Source organism: Drosophila tropicalis, unplaced genomic scaffold (genome assembly GCF_018151085.1).
Source record: "Drosophila tropicalis isolate 14030-0801.00 unplaced genomic scaffold, ASM1815108v1 contig_61, whole genome shotgun sequence".
NCBI lineage: Eukaryota > Metazoa > Arthropoda > Insecta > Diptera > Drosophilidae > Drosophila > Drosophila tropicalis.
The window spans coordinates 104,735-129,896 of record NW_027173089.1 but is presented as its reverse complement, the minus strand read 5'-3'; the positions used below and the strand labels follow the sequence as shown (position 1 = coordinate 129,896).

The 25,162-nt window shown below is 43.2% G+C and overlaps 5 protein-coding genes and 1 long non-coding RNA gene across 6 annotated transcripts; 1 reads left to right on the top strand and 5 right to left on the bottom strand.

Moving 5' to 3' along the window:
* Positions 1 to 492: 492 nt before the first annotated feature.
* LOC137578607 (uncharacterized) lies at positions 493 to 1,589 on the bottom strand. The gene is made up of 2 exons (XR_011032712.1): positions 1,294 to 1,589; positions 493 to 1,236 (listed from the first exon to the last, which is right to left on the bottom strand). It is a non-coding gene; the product is annotated as an uncharacterized lncRNA (long non-coding RNA).
* A 3,495-nt stretch (positions 1,590 to 5,084) lies between these two features.
* On the bottom strand, positions 5,085 to 5,816 carry LOC137578614 (uncharacterized). Its single transcript, XM_068292195.1, has one exon. It carries the CDS (start codon positions 5,814 to 5,816, stop codon positions 5,085 to 5,087), a length of 732 nt encoding a protein of 243 aa, XP_068148296.1.
* A 970-nt stretch (positions 5,817 to 6,786) lies between these two features.
* LOC137578613 (uncharacterized) lies at positions 6,787 to 11,305 on the bottom strand. The gene is made up of 3 exons (XM_068292194.1): positions 11,000 to 11,305; positions 9,854 to 10,931; positions 6,787 to 9,785 (listed from the first exon to the last, which is right to left on the bottom strand). Exons 1-3 carry the CDS (start codon positions 11,303 to 11,305, stop codon positions 6,787 to 6,789), a joined length of 4,383 nt encoding a protein of 1,460 aa, XP_068148295.1.
* Positions 11,306 to 12,000: 695 nt separating this feature from the next.
* LOC137578612 (uncharacterized) lies at positions 12,001 to 14,649 on the bottom strand. Its single transcript, XM_068292193.1, has one exon. It carries the CDS (start codon positions 14,647 to 14,649, stop codon positions 12,001 to 12,003), a length of 2,649 nt encoding a protein of 882 aa, XP_068148294.1.
* A 158-nt stretch (positions 14,650 to 14,807) lies between these two features.
* On the bottom strand, positions 14,808 to 15,947 carry LOC137578611 (uncharacterized). Its single transcript, XM_068292192.1, has one exon. The coding sequence runs from the start codon at positions 15,945 to 15,947 to the stop codon at positions 14,808 to 14,810; it is 1,140 nt and encodes a 379-aa protein (XP_068148293.1).
* Positions 15,948 to 23,323: 7,376 nt separating this feature from the next.
* Positions 23,324 to 24,730, top strand: LOC137578610 (uncharacterized). The gene has a single exon (XM_068292190.1). It carries the CDS (start codon positions 23,324 to 23,326, stop codon positions 24,728 to 24,730), a length of 1,407 nt encoding a protein of 468 aa, XP_068148291.1.
* The last annotated feature ends 432 nt before the right edge of the window (positions 24,731 to 25,162 follow it).

Here is a 25,162-nt window from a genome sequence, read left to right as displayed (position 1 = left end):
ATTACCAACATACAGAGTCACAAAGATAAGGATCGATTAATCTCTAAGGTTTACAAAATGTCTTCAAATTTGGTTTGAAGCTTTGATTGGGTCCTTTCACAAATCTTTTAAAAAGTCAATTGAAAAGCAAGTAATAAGTTCTCGTGAAATTCTCAAGTTTATCTCTCAGGAGACATCCTTTCTAGTCATTTGTAGAGTATCATAGATAGAATTGAAAACAAAAAACTTGCTAGATTTCATAACTCTTAATTAGCTGAACTGAAAGCAAACTAGAGAAGATATATAGACGATTCAGTTCTGTTCCGTTCTGATCTGTTATGTTATGTTTCTGTCGGTTGTCTGCGTGCGAAACTAGTATGTTGAAGCGGACTGGAGACAGACCCCTTGTGAGGCGGAGGCGGAGGCTATCTGTGGCCGCCCTGTCAGATGGCATGACAAATTATGCATAAGCAGACAATGTCTCAGTTTCGGTTTCACAAAAATTTTACACAATTAACGACGAGCAAATTTATGTGGATATATTTAGCTCTCTGGAGTTTACAGGGAAATCACAATTAAGAATTATGACGAATGACCATGACCCTTGGGACATTCTGGAATTTGGTTAATTCGTTCTGATAGTGGACAACGGAGTAACAGCATCGCTGGGTGGTTGCTTCAGCATAAAGATCTTAAAAACACGACCATGCCATGTGCTAATGATCTAAACACAAACTCACCCTCACATCCGTGTACATCAGAATCACACATACAAAAAGGGATAGACAGATGTAGTTACTTTTGAATAGTGAGGAAGTCTGATTCTTATAGCGCCCCCCACTTAGGACATTCTGGCGGCTCCCTGTAGCACCAATCGCTCAGAGAATCCATGAATAGTAGGCCGCTGACCAGTCCAAAACCAGCAATATAGCACGAGTACATCCACGCACTTGGCATTTCGGTGTCATCGCCTCCTGTGTCGGAGAAATCGGGGGATCCACAGAAGTTTTCACGATGGCTCTGGGTTACTCCTGGGAGTAAGGGGACAAAGGAGCTAGGTTGTTTATTTTGAACAACTGGCAATTTCTCTGGTCTCTTGATCTGGATGCTGCAGCCCTGATCCTTCTTTCGCATGGCTGCCTGATACTGCTGCCAATTCTTGTGGACATTGACGAAGGAGTAGCTGGTGTACACCGCGGGAGAATTCATCGTATGGTGGCTATCATACAGTGAACGCAGCGGCTCCTTATGCAATACCTGATACGCCTCGCATACCCCCAAAAACTTCTCCGGGTTTCCAGTTTTTGTATTAGCGTCTGGATGATATTTCTTCGATAACTCAATAAAGGCCCGTTTGATCTCCTGGTTATAGGAATTTCTCGGTATATTCAGGACATCATAGTAGTTCTCCTTGTAGCATGCCCCTTGGCGCATATGGTCGAGCCTGGCTGGATAAAAGGCTAGGCATCGGGCAGAATTGATAGTCATCTGCATGGCTCTAAACATTTTACGTAAATTTGATGAAAACCGACAAAAATTTTACCAAAATAAAACAAAAAAAAAAAAAATTCAGAGAAAATTTAAAAACAATGCTTGATCAAAGTAAGGACAGTAACTGAACTTATAAATTTGGATCTGACTTGACTTATCGACAACAAACTGTCAGAGGTAACTAAGATGGAAAAATATTGAACAAAAATAGAAATCCAGCAAGGCGATCAAGTATACGTCCAGTGTACCACAAAATTGCTCTCATTTCGACACGAGCATGACCAATATGGGCAGAACTGCCGGGAGTTTTTTCTTAGCCTTATATCTTTAACCGATTTAACTGTCTGAAATCGGATAACCGAAATGAAAAAGTTATCATATATTTAGACGACATTATGGTAGCAACAAAAGATTTCGATATGCATCTAGAAATTTTAAAAGAAATATTTTACAGATTGGTTGTAAACAAATGTGTTAAGATTAGCTAAGTGCGCGTTTCTTCAGACCTAGTGTAGTCACACACGATGCTTGCTTGTTCAATGTCAAACTCAGATTGTTCTTTATTTATTCTCTTTTGTTCTTGCTTGCTTATAATTATGTATGTCTATACTTACTGTCTATTCGTTATTAAAAATGTATTACTTATTGCTTTGTGTATTAGTAATTGCTACAATTCGGCGTATCCGACTGGAGTACTCCAGGACTCCTTATAATATGATTTTTATACCCTTGCAAAAAGGGTATATTAATTTTGGTCAGAAGTGTTCAACGCATAGAACGAAGCATCTCCGACCATACAAAGTATATATATTCTTGATCAGCACGACGAGACGAGTTCAAATAGCCATGTCCGTCCGTCCGTCCGTCTGGATCAACGCAAACTCTTCCTAGACAGTAAGAGCTACAGAGCTGACAGAGCTGCACCTAGGCTTGTATATACTGCAGGCGTTGTATATCTCGGATTCAGCCGGATCGGACCACTATATCATATAGCTCCCATACAAACCCCAAAGTCACGAACAGTGACTTTTCTCAATAACTTCGTTATTTTCTATGCTATTATCGTGAAACTTAATATTAGAGAGTTTACTACGCCTATAAGCGACTATGCCAAATTTGATCAAGATCGGGTGACTATATCATATAGCTCCCATAGGAACGATTGGTCGAAAACAGTGACTTTTGTAAATAACTTCGTTACTTTTAACGCGATTGCTTTCAAATAAAACATTAATTAAACATTTAATTAAACAATTAAACATTTCTTAATTTAATATATATGTTAATGACTGTGCCGAATTTGATAATGATAGGGTGACTATATCATATAGCTCCCATAGGAACGATCGGTGGAAAACAGTGACTTTGATCAATATCTTCGTTATTTCGTATGATTGTAGGCATTTCTTTCGCAAGCATAAGCCTTTTTAGATAAAACGTTCTTCCACATTGATGGCTAATAGGTAAGGATAGAGTTACCAAAAAGTTGCAAGGGTATACCAACTTTGACGCGGTCGAAGTTAGCCCCGGCCCTCTGGTTTTTTTCTAAAACTAAATAGTTTTTCTATATATAAATATATATGTGTTTGTCTTTTTGTATCTGCCATTTTTATTAATATAAGGGTATATTAATTTTGGTCAGAAGTGTGCAACGCATAGAACGAAGCATCTCCGACCATACAAAGTATATATATTCTTGATCAGCACGATGAGACGAGTTCAAATAGCCATGTCCGTCCGTCCGTCCGTCTGGATCAACGCAAACTCTTCTAGACCTAAGAGCTACAGAGCTGACAGAGCTGCACCTAGGCTTGTATATACTGCAGGCGTTGTATATCTCGGATTCAGCCGGATCGGACCACTATATCATATAGCTCCCATACAAACCCCAAAGTCACGAACAGTGACTTTTCTCAATAACTTCGTTATTTTCTGCGCTATTATCGTAAAACTTAATATTAGAGAGTTTATTACGCCTATAAACAACTGTGCCAAATTTGATCAAGATCGGGTGACTATATCATATAGCTCCCATAGGAACGATCGGTCGAAAACAGTGACTTTTGTAAATAACTTCGTTACTTTTAACGCGATTGCTTTAAAATTAAATATTTGTTAGTTTAACATGTTTGTTAATGACTGTGCCAAATTTGATAAAGATCGGGTGACTATATCATATAGCTCCCATAGGAACGATCGGTCGCAAACAGTGACTTTTATAAATAACTTCGTTACTTTTAACGTGATTGTTTTCAAATTAAATATTTGTTAGTTTAATATGTCTGTTAATGACTGTGCCAAATTTGATAAAGATCGGGTGACTATATCATATAGCTCCCATAGGAACAATCGGTGAAAAACAGTGACTATGATTAATATCTTCGGTTTTTCCTATGACTGTAGGCCTTTCTTTCGCAAGCATAAGCCTTTTTGGATAAAACGTTCTTCCACATTGTTGGCTAATAGGTAAGGAAAGAGTTACCAAAAAAGTTGCAAGGGTATCCTAAACTCCGGTGAATTCTTTCAACTTGTCCGCTTGCTTGAGGTGAACCAGTTGCTACCTTAACATGTCTTATTTCATTTTCATTCACAAAATCTTTTGATGTAAAGCATGCCTGGCCCAAGCTCCGCGGAAGTTTCGAAGCAGCCTACCCAACGAGATTGCAATGAATAGATCTATTTAGAATTAGAATTAACTATGAAAACTAGATACTCTCATCGAAATCCAACAAAAATTTGGCTATACCCTTTTGACATTTAGAAGAATTTAAACGAAACTTGGCCAAAATATAAGTTGTCAAGGTTTTAATGCAAAGTAAAAGATCATTTCAATAAGAAAAATGATATATGAATTTTTAAAATCGTTCAAAAAATTACCAACATACAGAGTCACAAAGATAAGGATCGATTAATCTCTAAGGTTTAGAAAATGTCTTCAAATTTGGTTTGAAGCTTTGATTGGGTCCTTTCACAAATCTTTTAAAAAGTCAATTGAAAAGCAAGTAATAAGTTCTCGTGAAATTCTCAAGTTTATCTCTCAGGAGACATCCTTTCTAGTCATTTGTAGAGTATCATAGATAGAATTGAAAACAAAAAACTTGCTAGATTTCATAACTCTTAATTAGCTGAACTGAAAGCAAACTAGAGAAGATATATAGACGATTCAGTTCTGTTCCGTTCTGATCTGTTATGTTATGTTTCTGTCGGTTGTCTGCGTGCGAAACTAGTATGTTGAAGCCGACTGAAGACAGACCCCTTGTGAGGCGGAGGCGGAGGCTATCTGTGGCCGCCCTGTCAGATGGCATGACAAATTATGCATAAGCAGACAATGTCTCAGTTTCGGTTTCACAAAAATTTTACACAATTAACGACGAGCAAATTTATGTGGATATATTTAGCTCTCTGGAGTTTACAGGGAAATTACAATTAAGAATTATGACGAATGACCATGACCCTTGGGACATTCTGGAATTTGGTTAATTCGTTCTGATAGTGGACAACGGAGTAACAGCATCGCTGGGTGGTTGCTTCAGCATAAAGATCTTAAACACACGCCCATGCCATGTGCTAATGATCTAAACACAAACTCACCCTCACATCCGTGTACATCAGAATCACACATACAAAAAGGGATAGACAGATGTAGTTACTTTTGAATAGTGGGGAAGCCTGATTCTTATAGCGCCCCCCCGCTTAGGACATTCTGGCGGCTCCCTGTAGCACCAATCGCTCAGAGAATCCATGAATAGTAGGCCGCTGACCAGTCCAAAACCAGCAATATAGCACGAGTACATCCACGCACTTGGCATTTCGGTGTCATCGCCTCCTGTGTCGGAGAAATCGGGGGATCCACAGAAGTTTTCACGATGGCTCTGGGTTACTCCTGGGAGTAAGGGGACAAAGGAGCTAGGTTGTTTATTTTGAACAACTGGCGATTTCTCTGGTCTCTTGATCTGGATGCTGCAGCCCTGATCCTTCTTTCGCATGGCTGCCTGATACTGCTGCCAATTCTTGTGGACATTGACGAAGGAGTAGCTGGTGTCCACCGCGGGAGAATTCATCTTATGGTGGCTATCATACTGTGAACGCAGCGGCTCCTTATGCAATACCTGATACGCCTCGCATACCCCAAAAAACTTCTCCGGGTTTCCAGTTTTTGTATTAGCGTCTGGATGATATTTCTTCGATAACTCAATAAAGGCCCGTTTGATCTCCTGGTTAAAGGAATTTCTCGGTATATTAAGGACATCATAGTAGTTCTCCTTGTAGCATGCCCCTTGGCGCATATGGTCGAGCCTGGCTGGATAAAAGGCTAGGCATCGGGCCGAATTGATAGTCATCTGCATGGCTCTAAACATTTTACGTAAATTTGATGAAAACCGAAAAAAAATGTTACCAAAATAAAACAACAAAAAAAAATTCAGAGAAAATTAAAAACAATGCTTGAGCAAAGTAAGGACAGTAACTGAACTTATAAATTTGGATCTGACTTGACTTATCGACAACAAACTGTCAGAGGTAACTAAGATGAAAAAATATTGAACAAAAATAGAAATCCAGCAAGGCGATCAAGTATACGTCCAGTGTACCACCAAATTGCCTCTTTCGACACGAGCATGACCAATTTGGGCAGAACTGCCGGGAGTTTTCTTAGCCTTATATCTTTAACCGATTTAACTGTCTGAAATCGGATAACCGAAAGAAAAAGTTATCATATATTTAGACGACATTATGGTAGCAAAAAAGATTTCGATATGCATCTAGAAATTTTAAAAGAAATATTTTACAGATTGGTTGTAAACAAATGTGTTAAGATTAGCTAAGTGCGAGTTTCTTCAGACCTAGTGTAGTCACACACGATGCTTGCTTGTTCAATGTCAAACTCAGATTGTTCTTTATTTATTCTCTTTTGTTCTTGCTTGCTTATAATTATGTATGTCTATACTTACTGTCTATTCGTTATTAAACATGTATTACTTATTGCTTTGTGTATTAGTAATTGCAACAATTCGGCGTATCCGACTGGAGTACTCCAGGACTCCTTGATGAACAATAAACCACTGTGTTTAATTTCTCATAAGAACTTAACTTTATTTTTATTTAAACTTCACTGAACTGTGTCTGCCACTGCCAGAACACGTCTTGATCGTTCGTTTGCTTGCTTATTACTAAATTTTCAATTCTTACGCAACTACGTAGGTCATATAGGTTTATAAAGAGTGACAGAGACAGAGCATACCAGACTGACGCCAGTATATTCTAGAAAACTTAAGAGAAAATACAAAAACAAAAGCACTGTGAGATGTGCAAGATCATTCATGAGTCTTTGCTTTGCTGCGTATAGCAATGCAAGTCAAATGACAATTGGTTCCTCAACATCCCGCCCCCCCCCTGAAACTCCGTTTCTGAACCCGGTAGGGTTGCAATCTTTGTGATAGGGCGAGTGACTTCTCCTGATTTGGTGAGAACCTGAACCGCTCTGACGAGGCCATCATCTCCTGTGAACACCTGAGTTACCCGTCCTAAGAGCCATGCCGATGGAGGCGCGTTAGAGTCCTTGATGAGTACAAGGTTACCGATCGCAATGTTTGGTAACTTGGTGGTCCATTTCGGGCGCTGTTGTAGCGATGTCAAGTATTCTTGATGCCAACGCTTCCAAAATCCTTGAAGCATTGCTTGAACATGCTGCCAGTAGCTCAATCGATTGGTCGGAATCTGCAAATAGCCGTCTTCAGGAACTGCTGTATATGTTCTGCCAATTAAGAAATGTGCCGGTGACAGGTAGGCAATTTCAGTATCCGATGCTGTGCACAATGGTCGCGAATTAACGACAGATTCTATTTGCGAGAGCAGTGTGTGCATCTGCTCAAAGGTGAGGAAGTTGGTTCCTATTACACGTCGCAAATGCAGCTTAACCGAGCGTACTGCCGACTCCCACTTACCACCCCAGTGTGGTGAATATGGAGGAATAAAATTCCAATTGATGCCTTGATCCGCAAGGGCTTTTGAAACGACATCATTGTGCTCGCGTGAAGCGAGAAGCTGTACCATTTCGTCTAGTGCACGTTTTGCACCAACAAAGTTGCGCCCGTTATCGCTATACATTTGGGAGCACTTCCCACGACGAGCCATAAAACGTTTTAATGCCGCCAAGAATGTGTCGGTGCTGAGATCAGTGGCCAGCTCCAGATGAAGAGCTGAAGTAACCATACATACAAACAGGCAAATGTAGCCCTTTTCCTTCCTGGGGTTTCGTCCCTTGTGAACCTTCAACAAAATAGGTCCAGCATAATTGCATCCAGTATGCTCAAATGGAAAGGCTTGTCGCACTCGAACAGCAGGTAAATTGGCCATTAACTGATTTGCTGTGTGATGGCGCTGTCTAAAACAGTTTAAACACTCATGTGTGAAACGTCGAATAAGGTTTCGTGCGCCAATGATCCAATATTTCTGGCGAATTATTACAAATATTGCTGAAACTCTTGTTTTAGCTGCAATGAGTGCCACTCCGATGCTTCCATCTAGGTGTGTCACACGGTTGTAAATGACAGCAGAGTAAGCCTTTAACGAAGCATCTGAAAATCCATGGAGTTCGATGTCATCGGGTTGATTGTCTACAAATCGTGGTATCTTCAAGTTCCATAACGTGAAAATGTCCTTTCTGAATGTTTGCCATAAGTGCGCTTGCTTCGTTGGCAGTTCCGAGTCCCAATCCAGATTAAGCAGCCATAATTCTTGGAGCAGAATTTTAAACTTGATCACCACTGGCGCCAAAATGCCGAGTGGGTCAAAGATGCGTGCCGTGTCAGATAGCACTTGTCGCTTCGTACAAGTCATATGTTCCGATAATGAAACCTTATATGTTAGGACGTCTTCTCCAGGACGCCAATGCAGCCCAAGCACCTTTGCTGCCATCTTTGAGAAATCGATTTCATTTCCCTCGTTGATGGCAATTCGTTTACTATTCGAGACCCATTTTCTTAGCTCCAATTGTGCCCGTGACATAAGGAGTATCAGCTCTTCCTTAATGTCGAGCAGTTCTTGTTCGTTCATGGCTCCTGTCAGTACGTCATCGACGTAGAAATCATCCAAAAGTATCCTAGCTGCCCTTGGAAACTCGTATTCGTGATCAGTTGCCAGTTGTTCCAGCACTCTAACTGCCAGAAACGGTGCACATGCCGTGCCATAGGTGACTGTGGTCAACTTGTAATGCTTCAATGGTTCCTCAGGGTCTTCTCTCCAAAGGATTCGTTGAAAATTCTGATGTTCAGGGGCCACTAAAATCTGTCTGAACATTTTGACGATGTCCGCAGAAAATATGAATCTGTGCATTCGAAAACGCAGACAAACGTTGAAGAGGTTGCGTTGTATACATGGGCCAATGTGAAGTGCGTCGTTAAGAGATCGTCCATCCCGATCTTGAAATGATCCATCGAACACCACCCGCAGCTTGGCGCCTATGACTGGATGGTGTGGCAAATAGAATGACTTCTTACATACGTTTGTGTCTTCGTCTGCAGCTACTTCCTTCATGTGACCCAGCTGGATATACTCTCTCATAAACTGAGTATATTTTAACTTCAAGCTGGAGTCCTTCATTAGACGACGCTCGACTGCGAGAAAGCGCGATCTCGCTCCTTGAAATGTATCCGCAAATTGTGGGTTTTGTTCCTTGAAGGGCAAATCGACTATGTATTTTCCATTCGAGTTGCGGTTGTGGGTACGCCGGAAGTGCGTTTCGACCTTTTCATCCTCTTTGTTTACAGTTGTGTGTGATGGAACTTCCTCTAGTTCCCAAAATCTTTGCAGTAGTCCATCTATATTAACCGTAGTCAGCAATGACGTAGATGATGTTTGCAATCTTGAAGTGTATACCGATGTGATTACCCATCCAAATATGGTGTTAACTGCAATAGGGTGCCCTTGACCATCGCATAACTTCTCTCCGGTGAGAACTAACCAAATGCAATCATTGCCCAGCAAAATGTCGATTGAGGCGTTAGTTCTGAAGTCAGGGTCAGCCATTTGGTATCCCTTAAATACCGACAGTGATGAAGCATCAATGTTTTCACGTGCCAATGGTGAGGTGATCTTTCCTAAAATGTGAGCTTTAATATCGATGCAATGACTCGACACACGAGACATCATCTGGAGAGAGCAGAAACCTCTGGTTATTCCCGCCTTGACGTCTGAGATGCCCGATGTGGCAACTCGAAATGGCGAACGTGCAAGCCCCAACGTCTGTACGCACCGTTCCGAAATGAATGACAAGTCTGAGGCGCTATCCAATAAAATACGGCACGTCAGCAAGGCTCCTTGAGAATTTCGGACGTGTAGGACAATGCAGTAGGTAGAGTGCTTCTTCGTTGGCCATTTGGCTTACTGGGTCTGGTAACATTCATCATTGCTATCGCTGATGCCGCTGGTGACTCCTCAGAAACCTGGCCTGAGTTGCCTTGGTGCTGCTCTGAGCTATTTTGCTGTGTAGAATGGCCTTCAGAATGCAGCATAGAATGATGGCGGCGCTTGCAATACTTGCAAGAAGACTTCGAGCCACAAGCGCTTACTCCATGTCCAGTTCTCAAACAATTAAAACACATATGTTTCTCCTTCGCAAAGGTGTAACGTTGCTTGACAGTCAAGCTCTGGAATTGAGGACAAGCCGACAGTATGTGCTCAGTACTATGACATTTCATACAATTACCTGTAATGGCAAGCATGGTGCGTGCTTGCCTTTTTCCCTTTTCATCCCTAGGTTTGCTCGCTACATGATCGATAACTTGACTGAGCTCAAGGCGATCGCATCGTGAGTCCAAAAACTTGAGCAACTCTTCAATGGTAGGATTTTCGATATCTTGGCTTTTGTCGATCCATTCACGTCGGGTAGCCTCATCAACCTTGTTGATGAGCAAGTATATGAGCCAACAGTCACGGCCCGTTTGTCCAGAAGCGTCTAAAGCCCGAATAACATCACTGGCTCCGCAAGTCAGAGCGCGTAGCGATGATGAGTTTTGCCCAACAGCTTTTGGCAATGCGGTGAATGTGTCCATCAGTAAATTCACCAAGTAACGGGGCTTTTCATATCGATCACTCAATGATTTCCATGCAGTGACGTAATTTGCATCCACTACGGGCAGATGCTGGATGAGTATCGCTGCTTCTCCTATGACGCATGACTTAAGGTGATGAAACTTTTGGATATTCGTTAAAGTTGTCTTTCCGTGAATGGTACTCTCAAACAGGTCTTTAAAGGCATGCCATTCCTTGTAATCTCCACCGAAGGGCTTGATGTTGATTTTCGGTAACTCACAATCTCTTGGTGCCGCTGTTGCAACCGACTGTGAGCCTGACGAAGACGAAGATTGCTGTGGCGAGAGCAATCTCTCAACCAATAGTTGCTGCTGCTCCATTTGCCGTTGCTGGTGTTCCATTTGACTCTGCATCTGGAGTTCCATTTGACGCTGCATTTGGAGTTGCAGTTGTTGCTGTTGATTCTGCATTTGTTGCAGAATTCCTTGGAAGAGCGAACTTCCAACTTGCCAGACGGAGCCAAGGCAGCTCGTAAAGCCTTAAGGCGGGCATTTGCTATTTCATATTTCTCCTCGTATATCCCGAAGTCTTCGGTAGGGTCCACATAACCCTCTAGTTTGTCGTATTTGGCCAATTCGTCGCCAGACTTCACGAACTCGTTCCACGCATTGGACAAAGTTTCCAATTTGGTGTCAATTGCGAAGACTTCGTCATCCTGTGCAGGATTCTCTGCATATCCATATATGCGGGTAATGGTTGTCTTCAATCTTCCTCTGGCCTTTATGAATGTTTTCATTTCCTCCATGATGAAATACTAAGAAATCTCCACTGCTTGTGTGGACCAAAAATTTCAAGACGCCTCTTTTTCCAGAGATGTGTTCCCTCACGATCTCGTCGATTATATCGATAACAGATACCGATAGGCGAGTGGCGCCACCGTTTGTCCGCGCTTTTTCCACGTTGCAACAAATTATTAAGCAATGAGTAACAAATTATTAAGCAATGAGTAACAAACAAACAATGCCCAACGATCCGGCTCGAAGGACCAAATTATGATGAACAATAAACCACTGTGTTTAATTTCTCATAAGAACTTAACTTTTTTTTTATTTAAACTTCACTGAACTGTGTCTGCCACTGCCAGAACACGTCTTGATCGTTCGTTTGCTTGCTTATTACTAAATTTTCAATTCTTACGCAACTACGTAGGTCATATAGGTTTATAAAGAGTGACAGAGACAGAGCATACCAGACTGACGCCAGTATATTCTAGAAAACTTAAGAGAAAATACAAAAACAAAAGCACTGTGAGATGTGCAAGATCATTCATGAGTCTTTGCTTTGCTGCGTATAGCAATGCAAGTCAAATGACAATTGGTTCCTCAACATCCCGCCCCCCCCTGAAACTCCGTTTCTGAACCCGGTAGGGTTGCAATCTTTGTGATAGGGCGAGTGACTTCTCCTGATTTGGTGAGAACCTGAACCGCTCTGACGAGGCCATCATCTCCTGTGAACACCTGAGTTACCCGTCCTAAGAGCCGATGGAGGCGCGTTAGAGTGCTTGATGAGTACAAGGTTACCGATCGCAATGTTTGGTAACTTGGTGGTCCATTTCGGGCGCTGTTGTAGCGATGTCAAGTATTCTTGATGCCAACGCTTCCAAAATCCTTGAAGCATTGCTTGAACATGCTGCCAGTAGCTCAATCGATTGGTCGGAATCTGCAAATAGCCGTCTTCAGGAACTGCTGTATATGTTCTGCCAATTAAGAAATGTGCCGGTGACAGGTAGGCAATTTCAGTATCCGATGCTGTGCACAATGGTCGCGAATTAACGACAGATTCTATTTGCGAGAGCAGTGTGTGCATCTGCTCAAAGGTGAGGAGGTTGGTTCCTATTACACGTCGCAAATGCAGCTTAACCGAGCGTACTGCCGACTCCCACTTACCACCCCAGTGTGGTGAATATGGAGGAATAAAATTCCAATTGATGCCTTGATCCGCAAGGGCTTTTGAAACGACATCATTGTGCTCGCGTGAAGCGAGAAGCTGTACCATTTCGTCTAGTGCACGTTTTGCACCAACAAAGTTGCGCCCGTTATCGCTATACATTTGGGAGCACTTCCCACGACGAGCCATAAAACGTTTTAATGCCGCCAAGAATGTGTCGGTGCTGAGATCAGTGGCCAGCTCCAGATGAAGAGCTGAAGTAACCATACATACAAACAGGCAAATGTAGCCCTTTTCCTTCCTGGGGTTTCGTCCCTTGTGAACCTTCAACAAAATAGGTCCAGCATAATTGCATCCAGTATGCTCAAATGGAAAGGCTTGTCGCACTCGAACAGCAGGTAAATTGGCCATTAACTGATTTGCTGTGTGATGGCGCTGTCTAAAACAGTTTAAACACTCATGTGTGAAACGTCGAATAAGGTTTCGTGCGCCAATGATCCAATATTTCTGGCGAATTATTACAAACATTGCTGAAACTCTTGTTTTAGCTGCAATGAGTGCCACTCCGATGCTTCCATCTAGGTGTGTCACACGGTTGTAAATGACAGCAGAGTAAGCCTTTAACGAAGCATCTGAAAATCCATGGAGTTCGATGTCATCGGGTTGATTGTCTACAAATCGTGGTATCTTCAAGTTCCTTAACGTGAAAATGTCCTTTCTGAATGTTTGCCATAAGTGCGCTTGCTTCGTTGGCAGTTCCGAGTCCCAATCCAGATTAAGCAGCCATAATTCTTGGAGCAGAATTTTAAACTTGATCACCACTGGCGCCAAAATGCCGAGTGGGTCAAAGATGCGTGCCGTGTCAGATAGCACTTGTCGCTTCGTACAAGTCATATGTTCCGATAATGAAACCTTATATGTTAGGACGTCTTCTCCAGGACGCCAATGCAGCCCAAGCACCTTTGCTGCCATCTTTGAGAAATCGATTTCATTTCCCTCGTTGATGGCAATTCGTTTACTATTCGAGACCCATTTTCTTAGCTCCAATTGTGCCCGTGACATAAGGAGTATCAGCTCTTCCTTAATGTCGAGCAGTTCTTGTTCGTTCATGGCTCCTGTCAGTACGTCATCGACGTAGAAATCATCCAAAAGTATCCTAGCTGCCCTTGGAAACTCGTATTCGTGATCAGTTGCCAGTTGTTCCAGCACTCTAACTGCCAGAAACGGTGCACATGCCGTGCCATAGGTGACTGTGGTCAACTTGTAATGCTTCAATGGTTCCTCAGGGTCTTCTCTCCAAAGGATTCGTTGAAAATTCTGATGTTCAGGGGCCACTAAAATCTGTCTGAACATTTTGACGATGTCCGCAGAAAATATGAATCTGTGCATTCGAAAACGCAGACAAACGTTGAAGAGGTTGCGTTGTATACATGGGCCAATGTGAAGTGCGTCGTTAAGAGATCGTCCATCCCGATCTTGAAATGATCCATCGAACACCACCCGCAGCTTGGCGCCTATGACTGGATGGTGTGGCAAATAGAATGACTTCTTACATACGTTTGTGTCTTCGTCTGCAGCTACTTCCTTCATGTGACCCAGCTGGATATACTCTCTCATAAACTGAGTATATTTTAACATCAAGCTGGAGTCCTTCATTAGACGACGCTCGACTGCGAGAAAGCGCGATCTCGCTCCTTGAAATGTATCCGCAAATTGTGGGTTTTGTTCCTTGAAGGGCAAATCGACTATGTATTTTCCATTCGAGTTGCGGTTGTGGGTACGCCGGAAGTGCGTTTCGACCTTTTCATCCTCTTTGTTTACAGTTGTGTGTGATGGAACTTCCTCTAGTTCCCAAAATCTTTGCAGTAGTCCATCTATATTAACCGTAGTCAGCAATGACGTAGATGATGTTTGCAATCTTGAAGTGTATACCGATGTGATTACCCATCCAAATATGGTGTTAACTGCAATAGGGTGCCCTTGACCATCGCATAACTTCTCTCCGGTGAGAACTAACCAAATGCAATCATTGCCCAGCAAAATGTCGATTGAGGCGTTAGTTTTGAAGTCAGGGTCAGCCATTTGGTATCCCTTAAATACCGACAGTGATGAAGCATCAATGTTTTCACGTGCCAATGGTGAGGTGATCTTTCCTAAAATGTGAGCTTTAATATCGATGCAATGACTCGACACACGAGACATCATCTGGAGAGAGCAGAAACCTCTGGTTATTCCCGCCTTGACGTCTGAGATGCCCGCTGTGGCAACTCGAAATGGCGAACGTGCAAGCCCCAACGTCTGTACGCACCGTTCCGAAATGAATGACAAGTCTGAGGCGCTATCCAATAAAATACGGCACGTCAGCAAGGCTCCTTGAGAATTTCGGACGTGTAGGACAATGCAGTAGGTAGAGTGCTTCTTCGTTGGCCATTTGGCTTACTGGGTCTGGTAACATTCATCATTGCTATCGCTGATGCCGCTGGTGACTCCTCAGAAACCTGGCCTGAGTTGCCTTGGTGCTGCTCTGAGCTATTTTGCTGTGTAGAATGGCCTTCAGAATGCAGCATAGAATGATGGCGGCGCTTGCAATACTTGCAAGAAGACTTCGAGCCACAAGCGCTTACTCCATGTCCAGTTCTCAAACAATTAAAACACATATGTTTCTCCTTCGCAAAGGTGTAACGTTGCTTGACAGTCAAGCTCTGGAATTGAGGACAAGCCGACAGTATGTGCTCAGTACTATGACATTTCATACAATTACCTGTAATGGCAAGCATGGTGCGTGCTTGCCTTTTTCCCTTTTCATCCCTAGGTTTGCTCGCTACATGATCGATAACTTGACTGAGCTCAAGGCGATCGCATCGTGAGTCCAAAAACTTGAGCAACTCTTCAATGGTAGGATTTTCGATATCTTGGCTTTTGTCGATCCATTCACGTCGGGTAGCCTCATCAACCTTGTTGATGAGCAAGTATATGAGCCAACAGTCACGGCCCGTTTGTCCAGAAGCGTCTAAAGCCCGAATAACATCACTGGCTCCGCAAGTCAGAGCGCGTAGCGATGATGAGTTTTGCCCAACAGCTTTTGGCAATGCGGTGAATGTGTCCATCAGTAAATTCACCAAGTAACGGGGCTTTTCATATCGATCACTCAATGATTTCCATGCAGTGACGTAATTTGCATCCACTACGGGCAGATGCTGGATGAGTATCGCTGCTTCTCCTATGACGCATGACTTAAGGTGATAAAACTTTTGGATATTCGTTAAAGTTGTCTTTCCGTGAATGGTACTCTCAAACAGGTCTTTAAAGGCATGCCATTCCTTGTAATCTCCACCGAAGGGCTTGATGTTGATTTTCGGTAACTCACAATCTCTTGGTGCCGCTGTTGCAACCGACTGTGAGCCTGACGAAGACGAAGATTGCTGTGGCGAGAGCAATCTCTCAACCAATAGTTGCTGCTGCTCCATTTGCCGTTGCTGGTGTTCCATTTGCCTCTGCATCTGGAGTTACATTTGACGCTGCATTTGGAGTTGTAGTTGTTGCTGTTGATTCTGCATTTGTTGCAGAATTCCTTGGAAGAGCGAACCATCGTTACCAGCCGCGCCGATTTCTTCCAACTTGCCAGACGGAGCCAAGGCAGCTCGTAAAGCCTTAAGGCGGGCATTTGCTATTTCATATTTCTCCTCGTATATCCCGAAGTCTTCGGTAGGGTCCACATAACCCTCTAGTTTGTCGTATTTGGCCAATTCGTCGCCAGACTTCACGAACTCGTTCCACGCATTGGACAAAGTTTCCAATTTGGTGTCAATTGCGAAGACGTCGTCATCCTGTGCAGGATTCTCTGCATATCCATATATGCGGGTAATGGTTGTCTTCAATCTTCCTCTGGCCTTTATGAATGTTTTCATTTCCTCCATGATGAAATACTAAGAAATCTCCACTGCTTGTGTGGACCAAAAATTTCAAGACGCCTCTTTTTCCAGAGATGTGTTCCCTCACGATCTCGTCGATTATATCGATAACAGATACCGATAGGCGAGTGGCGCCACCGTTTGTCCGCGCTTTTTCCACGTTGCAACAAATTATTAAGCAATGACGTAACAAATTATTAAGCAATGAGTAACAAACAAACAATGCCCAACGATCCGGCTCGAAGGACCAAATTATGATGAACAATAAACCACTGTGTTTAATTTCTCATAAGAACTTAACTTTTTTTTATTTAAACTTCACTGAACTGTGTCTGCCACTGCCAGAACACGTCTTGATCGTTCGTTTGCTTGCTTATTACTAAATTTTCAATTCTTACGCAACTACGTAGGTCATATAGGTTTATAAAGAGTGACAGAGACAGAGCATACCAGACTGACGCCAGTATATTCTAGAAAATTTAAGAGAAAATACAAAAACAAAAGCATTGTGAGATGTGCAAGATCATTCATGAGTCTTTGCTTTGCTGCGTATAGCAATGCAAGTCAAATGACAATTGGTTCCTCAACACTCCTTATAATATGATTTTTATACCCTTGCAAAAAGGGTATATTAATTTTGGTCAGAAGTGTGCAACGCATAGAACGAAGCATCTCCGACCATACAAAGTATATATATTCTTGATCAGCACGACGAGACGACTTCAACTAGCCATGTTCGTCCGTCCGTCCGTCCCTCCTGGATCAACGCAAACTCCTCTTAGACCGTAAGAGCTACAAAGCTGAAATTTTGCACGTAGGCTTGTATATACTGCAGGCGTTGTATATCTCGGATTCAGCCGGATCGGACTTCTATATCATATAGCTCCCATACAAACCCCAAAGTCACGAACAGTGACTTTTCTAAATAACTTCGTTATTTTCTATGCTATTATCGTGATACTTAAAAATATTAAAAAGTTTACTACGCCTATAAGCGACTATGCCAAATTTGATCAAGATCGGGTGACTATATCATATAGCTCCCATACAAACGACCAAGTCACGAACAGTGACTTTCTCAATAACTTCGTTATTTTCGGAGCTATTGTCGTGAAACTTAATATTAGAGTGTTTACTACGCCTATAAGCGACTATGCCAAATTTGATCAAGATCGGGTGACTATATCATATAGCTCCCATAGGAACGATTGGTCGAAAACAGTGACTTTTGTAAATAACTTCGTTACTTTTAACGCGATTGCTTTCAAATAAAACATTAATTAAACATTTAATTAAACAATTAAACATTTCTTAATTTAATATATATGTTAATGACTGTGACGAATTTGATAAAGATCGGGTGACTATATCATATAGCTCCCATAGGAACGATCGGTGGAAAACAGTGACTTTGATCAATATCTTCGTTATTTTGTATGATTGTAGGCCTTTCTTTCGCAAGCATAAGCCTTTTTAGATAAAACGTTCTTCCACATTGATGGCTAATAGGTAAGGATAGAGTTACCAAAAAGTTGCAAGGGTATACCAACTTTGACGCGGTCGAAGTTAGCCCCGGCCCTCTGGTTTTTTTCTAAAACTAAATAGTTTTTCTATATATAAATATTTATGTGTTTGTCTTTTTGTATCTGCCATTTTTATTAATATAAGGGTATATTAATTTTGGTCAGAAGTGTGCAACGCATAGAACGAAGCATCTCCGACCATACAAAGTATATATACTCTTGATCAGCACGGTGAGACGAGTTCAAATAGCCATGTCCGTCCGTCCGTCCGTCTGGATCAACGCAAACTCTTCCTAGACCGTATGAGCTACAGAGCTGACAGAGCTGCACCTAGGCTTGTATATACTGCAGGCGTTGTATATCTCGGATTCAGCCGGATCGGACCACTTTATCATATAGCTCCCATACAAACCCCAAAGTCACGAACAGTGACTTTTCTCAATAACTTCGTTATTTTCTGCGCTATTATCGTAAAACTTAATATTAGAGAGTTTATTACGCCTATAAACAACTGTGCCAAATTTGATTAAGACCGGAGACTATATCATATAGCTCCCATAGGAACGATCGGTCGCAAACAGTGACTTTTATAAATAACTTCGTTACTTTTAACGCGATTGCTTTAAAATTAAATATTTGTTAGTTTAACATGTCTGTTAATGACTGTGCCAAATTTGATAAAGATCGGGTGACTATATCATATAGCTCCCATAGGAACGATCGGTCGCAAACAGTGACTTTTATAAATAACTTCGTTACTTTTAACGTGATTGTTTTCAAATTAAATATTTGTTAGTTTAATATGTCTGTTAATGACTGTGCCAAATTTGATAAAGATCGGGTGACTATATCATATAGCTCCCATAGGAACAATCGGTGAAAAACAGTGACTATGATTAATATCTTCGCTTTTTCCTATGACTGTAGGCCTTTCTTTCGCAAGCATAAGCCTTTTTGGGATAAAACGTTCTTCCACATTGTTGGCTAATAGGTAAGGAAAGAGTTACCAAAAAAGTTGCAAGGGTATCCTAAACTCCGGTGAATTCTTTCAACTTGTCCGCTTGCTTGAGGTGGACCAGTTGCTACCTTAACATGTCATATTTCATTTTCATTCACAAAATCTTTTGATGTAAAGCATGCCTGGCCCAAGCTCCGCGGAAGTTTCGAAGCAGCCTACCCAACGAGATTGCAATGAATAGATCTATTTAGAATTAGAATTAACTATGAAAACTAGATACTCTCATCAAAATCCAACAAAAATTTGGCTATACCATTTTTGACATTTAGAAGAATTTAAACGAAACTTGGCCAAAATATAAGTTGTCAAGGTTTTAATGCAAAGTAAAAGATCATTTCAATAAGAAAAATGATATATGAATTTTTAAAATCGATCAAAAAATTACCAACATACAGAGTCACAAAGATAAAGCGAGTACTGATCAGGCAATTGCCGATATGTTTGCGAATTTTTTCAAAACAGCCTATTCCTCAACGGAATATCGAGCAAGTCCTTATCCTTATCATTTAGAAAAGGCTAATTGCGTTTTCAATCCAGTTCTCTTCTTAGCGAACTTAAACTAGTTAAACCTAATTATTCTCCGGGGCCAGATGGTCTTCCTGGATGCGTACTCAGGTTCTGTGCAAACGCATTATGTAAACCCATTTTAAAATTGTTTCTATTGTCTGCCGAAGCTTCCTCTTTTCCATCTATTTAAAAAGAGTCGTATATCATTCCCCTGCATAAAAATGGCAAAAAGTCCGAAGCCTCTAACTATAGGGGGTATCTCAAAATTGTCCTATTCCGAAAGCTTTTGAGAAAATTATAACTTCTCAAATGCAACATTTTTGGCGCTCTATTATTTCGCCATCCCAACATGGCCATTTGTGAAACGTAGATCTACAACCACTAACCTTTTAGAATTTACATCAATAATTATCAAGGGGTTCAAAAATGGTAAACTGATGTAATATACACTGACTTTAGCAAAGCCTTTGATTCCGTTAATCATACCCTATTACTTTCTAAGCTGAGCGACATTGGGTTTCCACTCCTTTTCCTTTCTTGGGTTCGAGAATATTTAACAAATAGAAAACAGAAGGTACTTTTTTAAGTCTTCTTTGTCCGCTTCCATTTCTGTGACTTCTGGTGTACCTCAAGGTAGTCATCTTGGCCCTGAAGATACAGATTCATTTAGTCGGCTACAAGCTGATCTTAAAAACTTTCAATCCTGGTGCCAGTTTAATCTACTAAATCTTAACACTACCAAATGTAAGGTAATGACTTTTTTTCCGTAACTCTCCTCAACTGGTCACTTATTTAGAACGTTTAAATAATACGAATGATTTGGGCGTACTTATGGACCATAAGTTAAATTTTAACACCCATATTTCCACCACGGTCGCAAAGGCCATGAGTGTCCTGGGTTTCATTAAAAGATGGTCAAAAGAATTTGATGACCCCTATACAACTAAAGTTCTTTTTACTTCGCTTGTCCGTCCTATTTTAGAGTATGGATCTTGCATTTGGTCACCTCAATAGTCGCACCAGATTAGACTTGAATCCGTTCAAAAGCAGCTCTTGCTATTTGCTCTTCGTGGCTTAAGCTGGGATCGCAATGTCAATTTACTTCGTATTCTAGTAGACTTCTGTTGTAACCTTCCGTCCCTAACTAACCTTAGAATTATGCTTGGTGTCATTTTTATGCACAAGCTCCTAATTGGTGATATCGACTCGCCTGAGTTATTAGCTCAGGTGAATCTGTCGGTACCATGTAGACGGAGTAGACATCCTTTGATACCTTTATCCCTTAGTCGCTGTTCTTCTAACTATGCTATGCATGAACCTTTCAGGGTCCTCTGCTCTGATTACAACCTTCTATTCCCTGTAATCGGCTCAGAGTTTTCTATTAATATGCTTAAAACATCTATCCTATCCCATTTAGTTAATAGATAGCTATAGTATTATTTGTTTGTCTGTTTTTTCTATTGTGTATTTGTCCACGTGATTCATGCCTTGCGTTATACGTCTGCACCCCTCGGTCGGTCGGGTGGGAGGTGGGCAGGTGGGGAGGTGTTTGGGTTCGCGAGTAACAGGCTATGTCCTGGTGTCGTAGGGGCCACTTGAACGTACTGCGCATAGTATCGTCAACGTCCGCTAAAACACATATGGGTATCACGGTATAATGGGCGGAGACTTTTGACAGCGCCTGTAGATCAAATTTCAACTTGGTACAATAGGCTGCTACTATCTCTTCTACGGTTGTCTCGTTGTCTAAGTCTAGTATTTCCAGCCTTATATTATCTGTGAGAGCGCGAGTTTCGAACTTGGCGCCTAGCACATTGCCAATATCTTTAAGCTTATGAAGGTTATCTGCTCTTCCCTGTGCGCCTCACCTTGGTAACATTACCTCCATCGGCTTTCATTTTTTCATCTTGGCTTCTGGTTAACATTTTGAACATATCGCTCTATGAGAACGCTATGCAGAATTATAGCATCGGGTCTATGCTTTGACTGAGCCCTTCTTTTTGCTTATACTCCATAGTTTTCCATTCAGGGTGAACTTGGGGAGCTGAAGCTTTTGAAATTTTGAAAATTCCAACGATCGGCAAGTGGTGCAGCCTAAAAGTATGCACCGCTTATGTACGCTGTTACGGGCTGTAAGCTTACAGTGTCTGCTACCCATATCAGCTGTGTCCGAATGCGTTGACCAACACTGCTGAAAAGCTGATGCTATCGATCGAAGGAGCGAAAGAAATTCACCCACACAGGACGCAAGTGAAAGGCGGGAAATGGAGCTCAACCCCCCCTGTCTGGCCGCCCCTGTGCAGTGTAGGGCACCGGCAGTGAAGGTAAACCAGGTAGAGCAGTGGCTCCCGATTGAGCCCGCAGGTGTTTGGGTACGTAGCACCACCCCTAACCGACAGGTGAGAACAATGCGCTTAATCTTTACAGACAAGCAGGAGAAACTATAAGAGAATGTGCGAGTTGAGAGCACAAATTGAGGCGGACAATGCGTTGCGCCAATAATGATCACCGGAAGCCATTAAAGGAAGTTTCAATACATGAGTTACACACTCACACATGCAATACACACCACAGAGGAACGACGCTGGTTCGTCGCTCCATCAAAAATCCGGTTTTTTAACACGTTTGCGGGACGCGTACGCTCTGCTTACTCACGGTTTTCTCAAATCGCCTGCCATACGGTCGTGATTCCGCTTAAGGTTTGATAGGGCCGGTTGCGGTCGTCCGATCAGGGGGGTGAGGGGCGCCAGTTGCTCTTCCCGCCTCTCTCGCGCACGCGTGTGTGGTAGTGGGGTCGCACACCCACCAACACCAACATAACTGAAGGAAAATTATTATCCTGGTTTGAGTCATCTCTCCTTTTTTGTATTTTGCTTTTTTGTTGCTTTTTTGTCTCCCACTTTGTATACAGCTGGATAATCTGACTCGTGGTGCGGACATCAGCTGTGCACTGGTCAGGCCAACCCGGGCCTAAAAGCCCCAATTTTGGCACCTGCCAACCCCGCGGAGTGCGTCGAAAGCTTTTAAGCTAAGTTTCAAAGCTTGAAATTCGATCACGCAAAGTGCGGAATACTTTTGGGGATTCCAGCCGCCAACTCGGTCTGAGGCGAAAGTACCAGGTTCAAATCCGCACTGTGGAACAATTTTCAATTGCATTTTTTCACAGTAATTAATTGTCCGAAAATTTCTAACAATTAATTTGGAACCAGTCGTTGGCACTTTCGTCCGTCACAGACCGAAATTTCCAAGGAAATTGCCGAACGTATCAAGCCGAAAAGGAGGGAGGCAGGCGACAGACTGAGAGAATTGCAGCGGGCAATTAGCAACATTCTGTGCAACAATTGCGACTCTGATCCAGAAGAGGCATGCCCCAAATGCACCATAGCGCCACCGAAGTCCTTCGCTACCACAGTCGCCAACACTTCGGAAACCTCTTTTGCTGCAGGACTACGCGACCAGCGAAAAAGGCGATACCCAAGAAGCGTCCACCTGCTATTTTGGTCCAGGGAAAGGGTAACATCTCATACAGCGATATAGTGAAGCTGGTTACTAAGAGCCACGACAAGAAGCTCATTGCTGTGGGCGACCGCGTTCGCACGGTAAGACGGACTGCGAAGGGAGACCTGCTGCTGGAACTAAATCCATCTGTCGCCGAAACAGTCGATCAGCTGAGACAGGACATAGGAGTGGCCCTAGCCGGGCAGGTCAAAAAAAATCCGCAAAAACACATCGGCGGTCAGATGTTATAGCTGTCTGACGTTCGGGCATGTAGCAGCTCGCTGCTCGGACCCGGTGGACAGGACAAATTGGTGCTTAAGGTGTGGAGGCAAGGACCATAAAGCGAAGGATTGCAGAAATGGGTATAATTGCTGCCTATGCGAGGCCCAACGCATAGTCAATATAGCGCTTGTATCAGCATGATTAGATTTCTGCAGCTAAATCTAAACCACTGCGAGGCAGCCCAGGACCTTCTGCTGCAGACTCTAGTGGAACAGAAGAGCGATGTGGCCGTTGTTAGCGCACCATATAGGATAAGACCCAGTGGGAACAGCGTGTGCAGCGGATCAAGCAAGGCCGCCATCATCGTTTGCAGCACTCACATCCCCCCCCTGACGAAAGTGAAAGCTGCGAGGCATTACATTCGTGGCTGCATAGGTAAGATATTTGTATACAGTTGCTACTTTTCCCCGAGTCTTTCTTTTGATGAACTCTGCGGGACCGTCGACGAGCTGGCAGCTGACGCCCGTTTGTACACACCCTGCCTTATCGCCGGTGATTTCAACGCCTGGGCAGTGGATTGGGGCAGCACTTACACCAACTCAAGAGCGGTTCTGGAAGCGTTCGCGCAACTGGACATAACCCTGCTGAACAGTAGAAATACCTTCAACCGCGCGGGCTATTTCTCGGTGATAGACCTGACGTTCGTCAGTAGCTCTCTGTGCCGAAAGGCAACCTGGCAAGTCGGCAATTTCTACACCGCCAGTGATCACGAGGCCATATTGACCGTTCTCGGCTCCAGAGAAATCTTGCAAGTGCCAATCCCGCAAGAGAAAGCGTACAGAGCCAGCAGCTTAAGAGGGAGCCTTTTCAAAAGCTCTCTAAACGAGGTAACACTTCAGGTGGACAGCGCTGAAAATATGGAAAATTGCTTGGCTAGCTCAGTCCTCTCGGCATGCGACTCTAGTATGAACATAAGAAGGACCTACGCAGGCCCCCACCGCCCGGTCTTCTGGTGGAATGAGACGATCTCCGAGCGGCAATCCTGCTTCGCTGCAAGGCGGCGATATCAGCGTGCCAGAAAGAGCGGCGACCCGTCTTGGCCCATCCTGGGGGAAACTTTCTGCGCGGCTAATAAAGCACTCAAGAAGGCAATCCACTCGAGCAAGCGGAGCTGTTTCCTTGACCTATGCGACTCGGCGGAAAATTACCCATTGGGCAGGGCATACAAAATCGTGGTCAAGCGCATTTATGCCTCGAAGCAGCGACCACCAACGGATCCAGAAATGCTTAAAGGCATCGTTGCAGGACTGTTCCCGCATACTGGAGGAGAAATAGTGAGTCCACGGATCAGCAGCAATCTCCCCTTCGCAGTAGAGCCTATTGAGCTGGAGGAGATGCGTGCGGCAGCAAAGAGGCTGAAAAATGGCAAAGCACCCGGCCCAGACGGAATCCAGAATTTACTGAAGTCTACACCCAGTGCCTGCGAGAGGGCTCTTTCCCTGCAAGGTGGAAGCTCCAAAAACTGGTGCTTCTCCCGAAGCCTGGCAAGCCTCCAAGCGACGTGTCTGCCTACAGGTCGATATGCCTTATCGGCAAGGTGTTAAAGTCAATCGTATGCTTAAGGCTGCAGCAGGCGATTTAGGATGGTGGCGGACTCTACGAACCAATTCGGTTTCCGGAAGACCCTGTCCACCACAGACGCAATAGCCAGGGTTGTAGACACGGCCTCGCAGGCAATCAAGGGCTCGAGGTGGAAAGGCGGCTCGAAGAAATACTGCCTCGTCGTCACGCTAGACGTAAAAAATGCTTTCAATACGGCGGACTGGGGGCGTATTCTGGATGCTCTTCAGTCGCTCAGCGTTCCTGCCTACCTGCGCGCCATCTTGTGGAGCTACTTCCACGGCAGGCGACTTGTGTATAGGTCAGACGTGGGCTGCGAATCGTACAATGTTTCGGCCACGTACCACAAGGCTCAGTCCTAGGCCCAACATTATGGAATGTAATGTACGACGGCGTCTTGAGGCTGGCTGTGCCTG

Bases quoted from the DNA above. Each gene is read 5' to 3' on its own strand.
- LOC137578614 (XM_068292195.1), bottom strand. From the start codon at position 5,816: ATGCAGATGACTATCAATTCGGCCCGATGCCTAGCCTTTTATCCAGCC.
- LOC137578613 (XM_068292194.1), bottom strand. From the start codon at position 11,305: ATGGAGGAAATGAAAACATTCATAAAGGCCAGAGGAAGATTGAAGACA. The intron at 10,932-10,999 runs GTTCGCTCTTCC...CTCCAAATGCAG, and splicing joins CTCCGTCTGGCAAGTTGGAA to CGTCAAATGGAACTCCAGAT. The intron at 9,786-9,853 runs GTAAGCCAAATG...GAAATTCTCAAG, and splicing joins GATGAATGTTACCAGACCCA to GAGCCTTGCTGACGTGCCGT.
- LOC137578612 (XM_068292193.1), bottom strand. From the start codon at position 14,649: ATGTCTCGTGTGTCGAGTCATTGCATCGATATTAAAGCTCACATTTTA.
- LOC137578611 (XM_068292192.1), bottom strand. From the start codon at position 15,947: ATGCAGAGGCAAATGGAACACCAGCAACGGCAAATGGAGCAGCAGCAA.
- LOC137578610 (XM_068292190.1), top strand. From the start codon at position 23,324: ATGATTAGATTTCTGCAGCTAAATCTAAACCACTGCGAGGCAGCCCAG.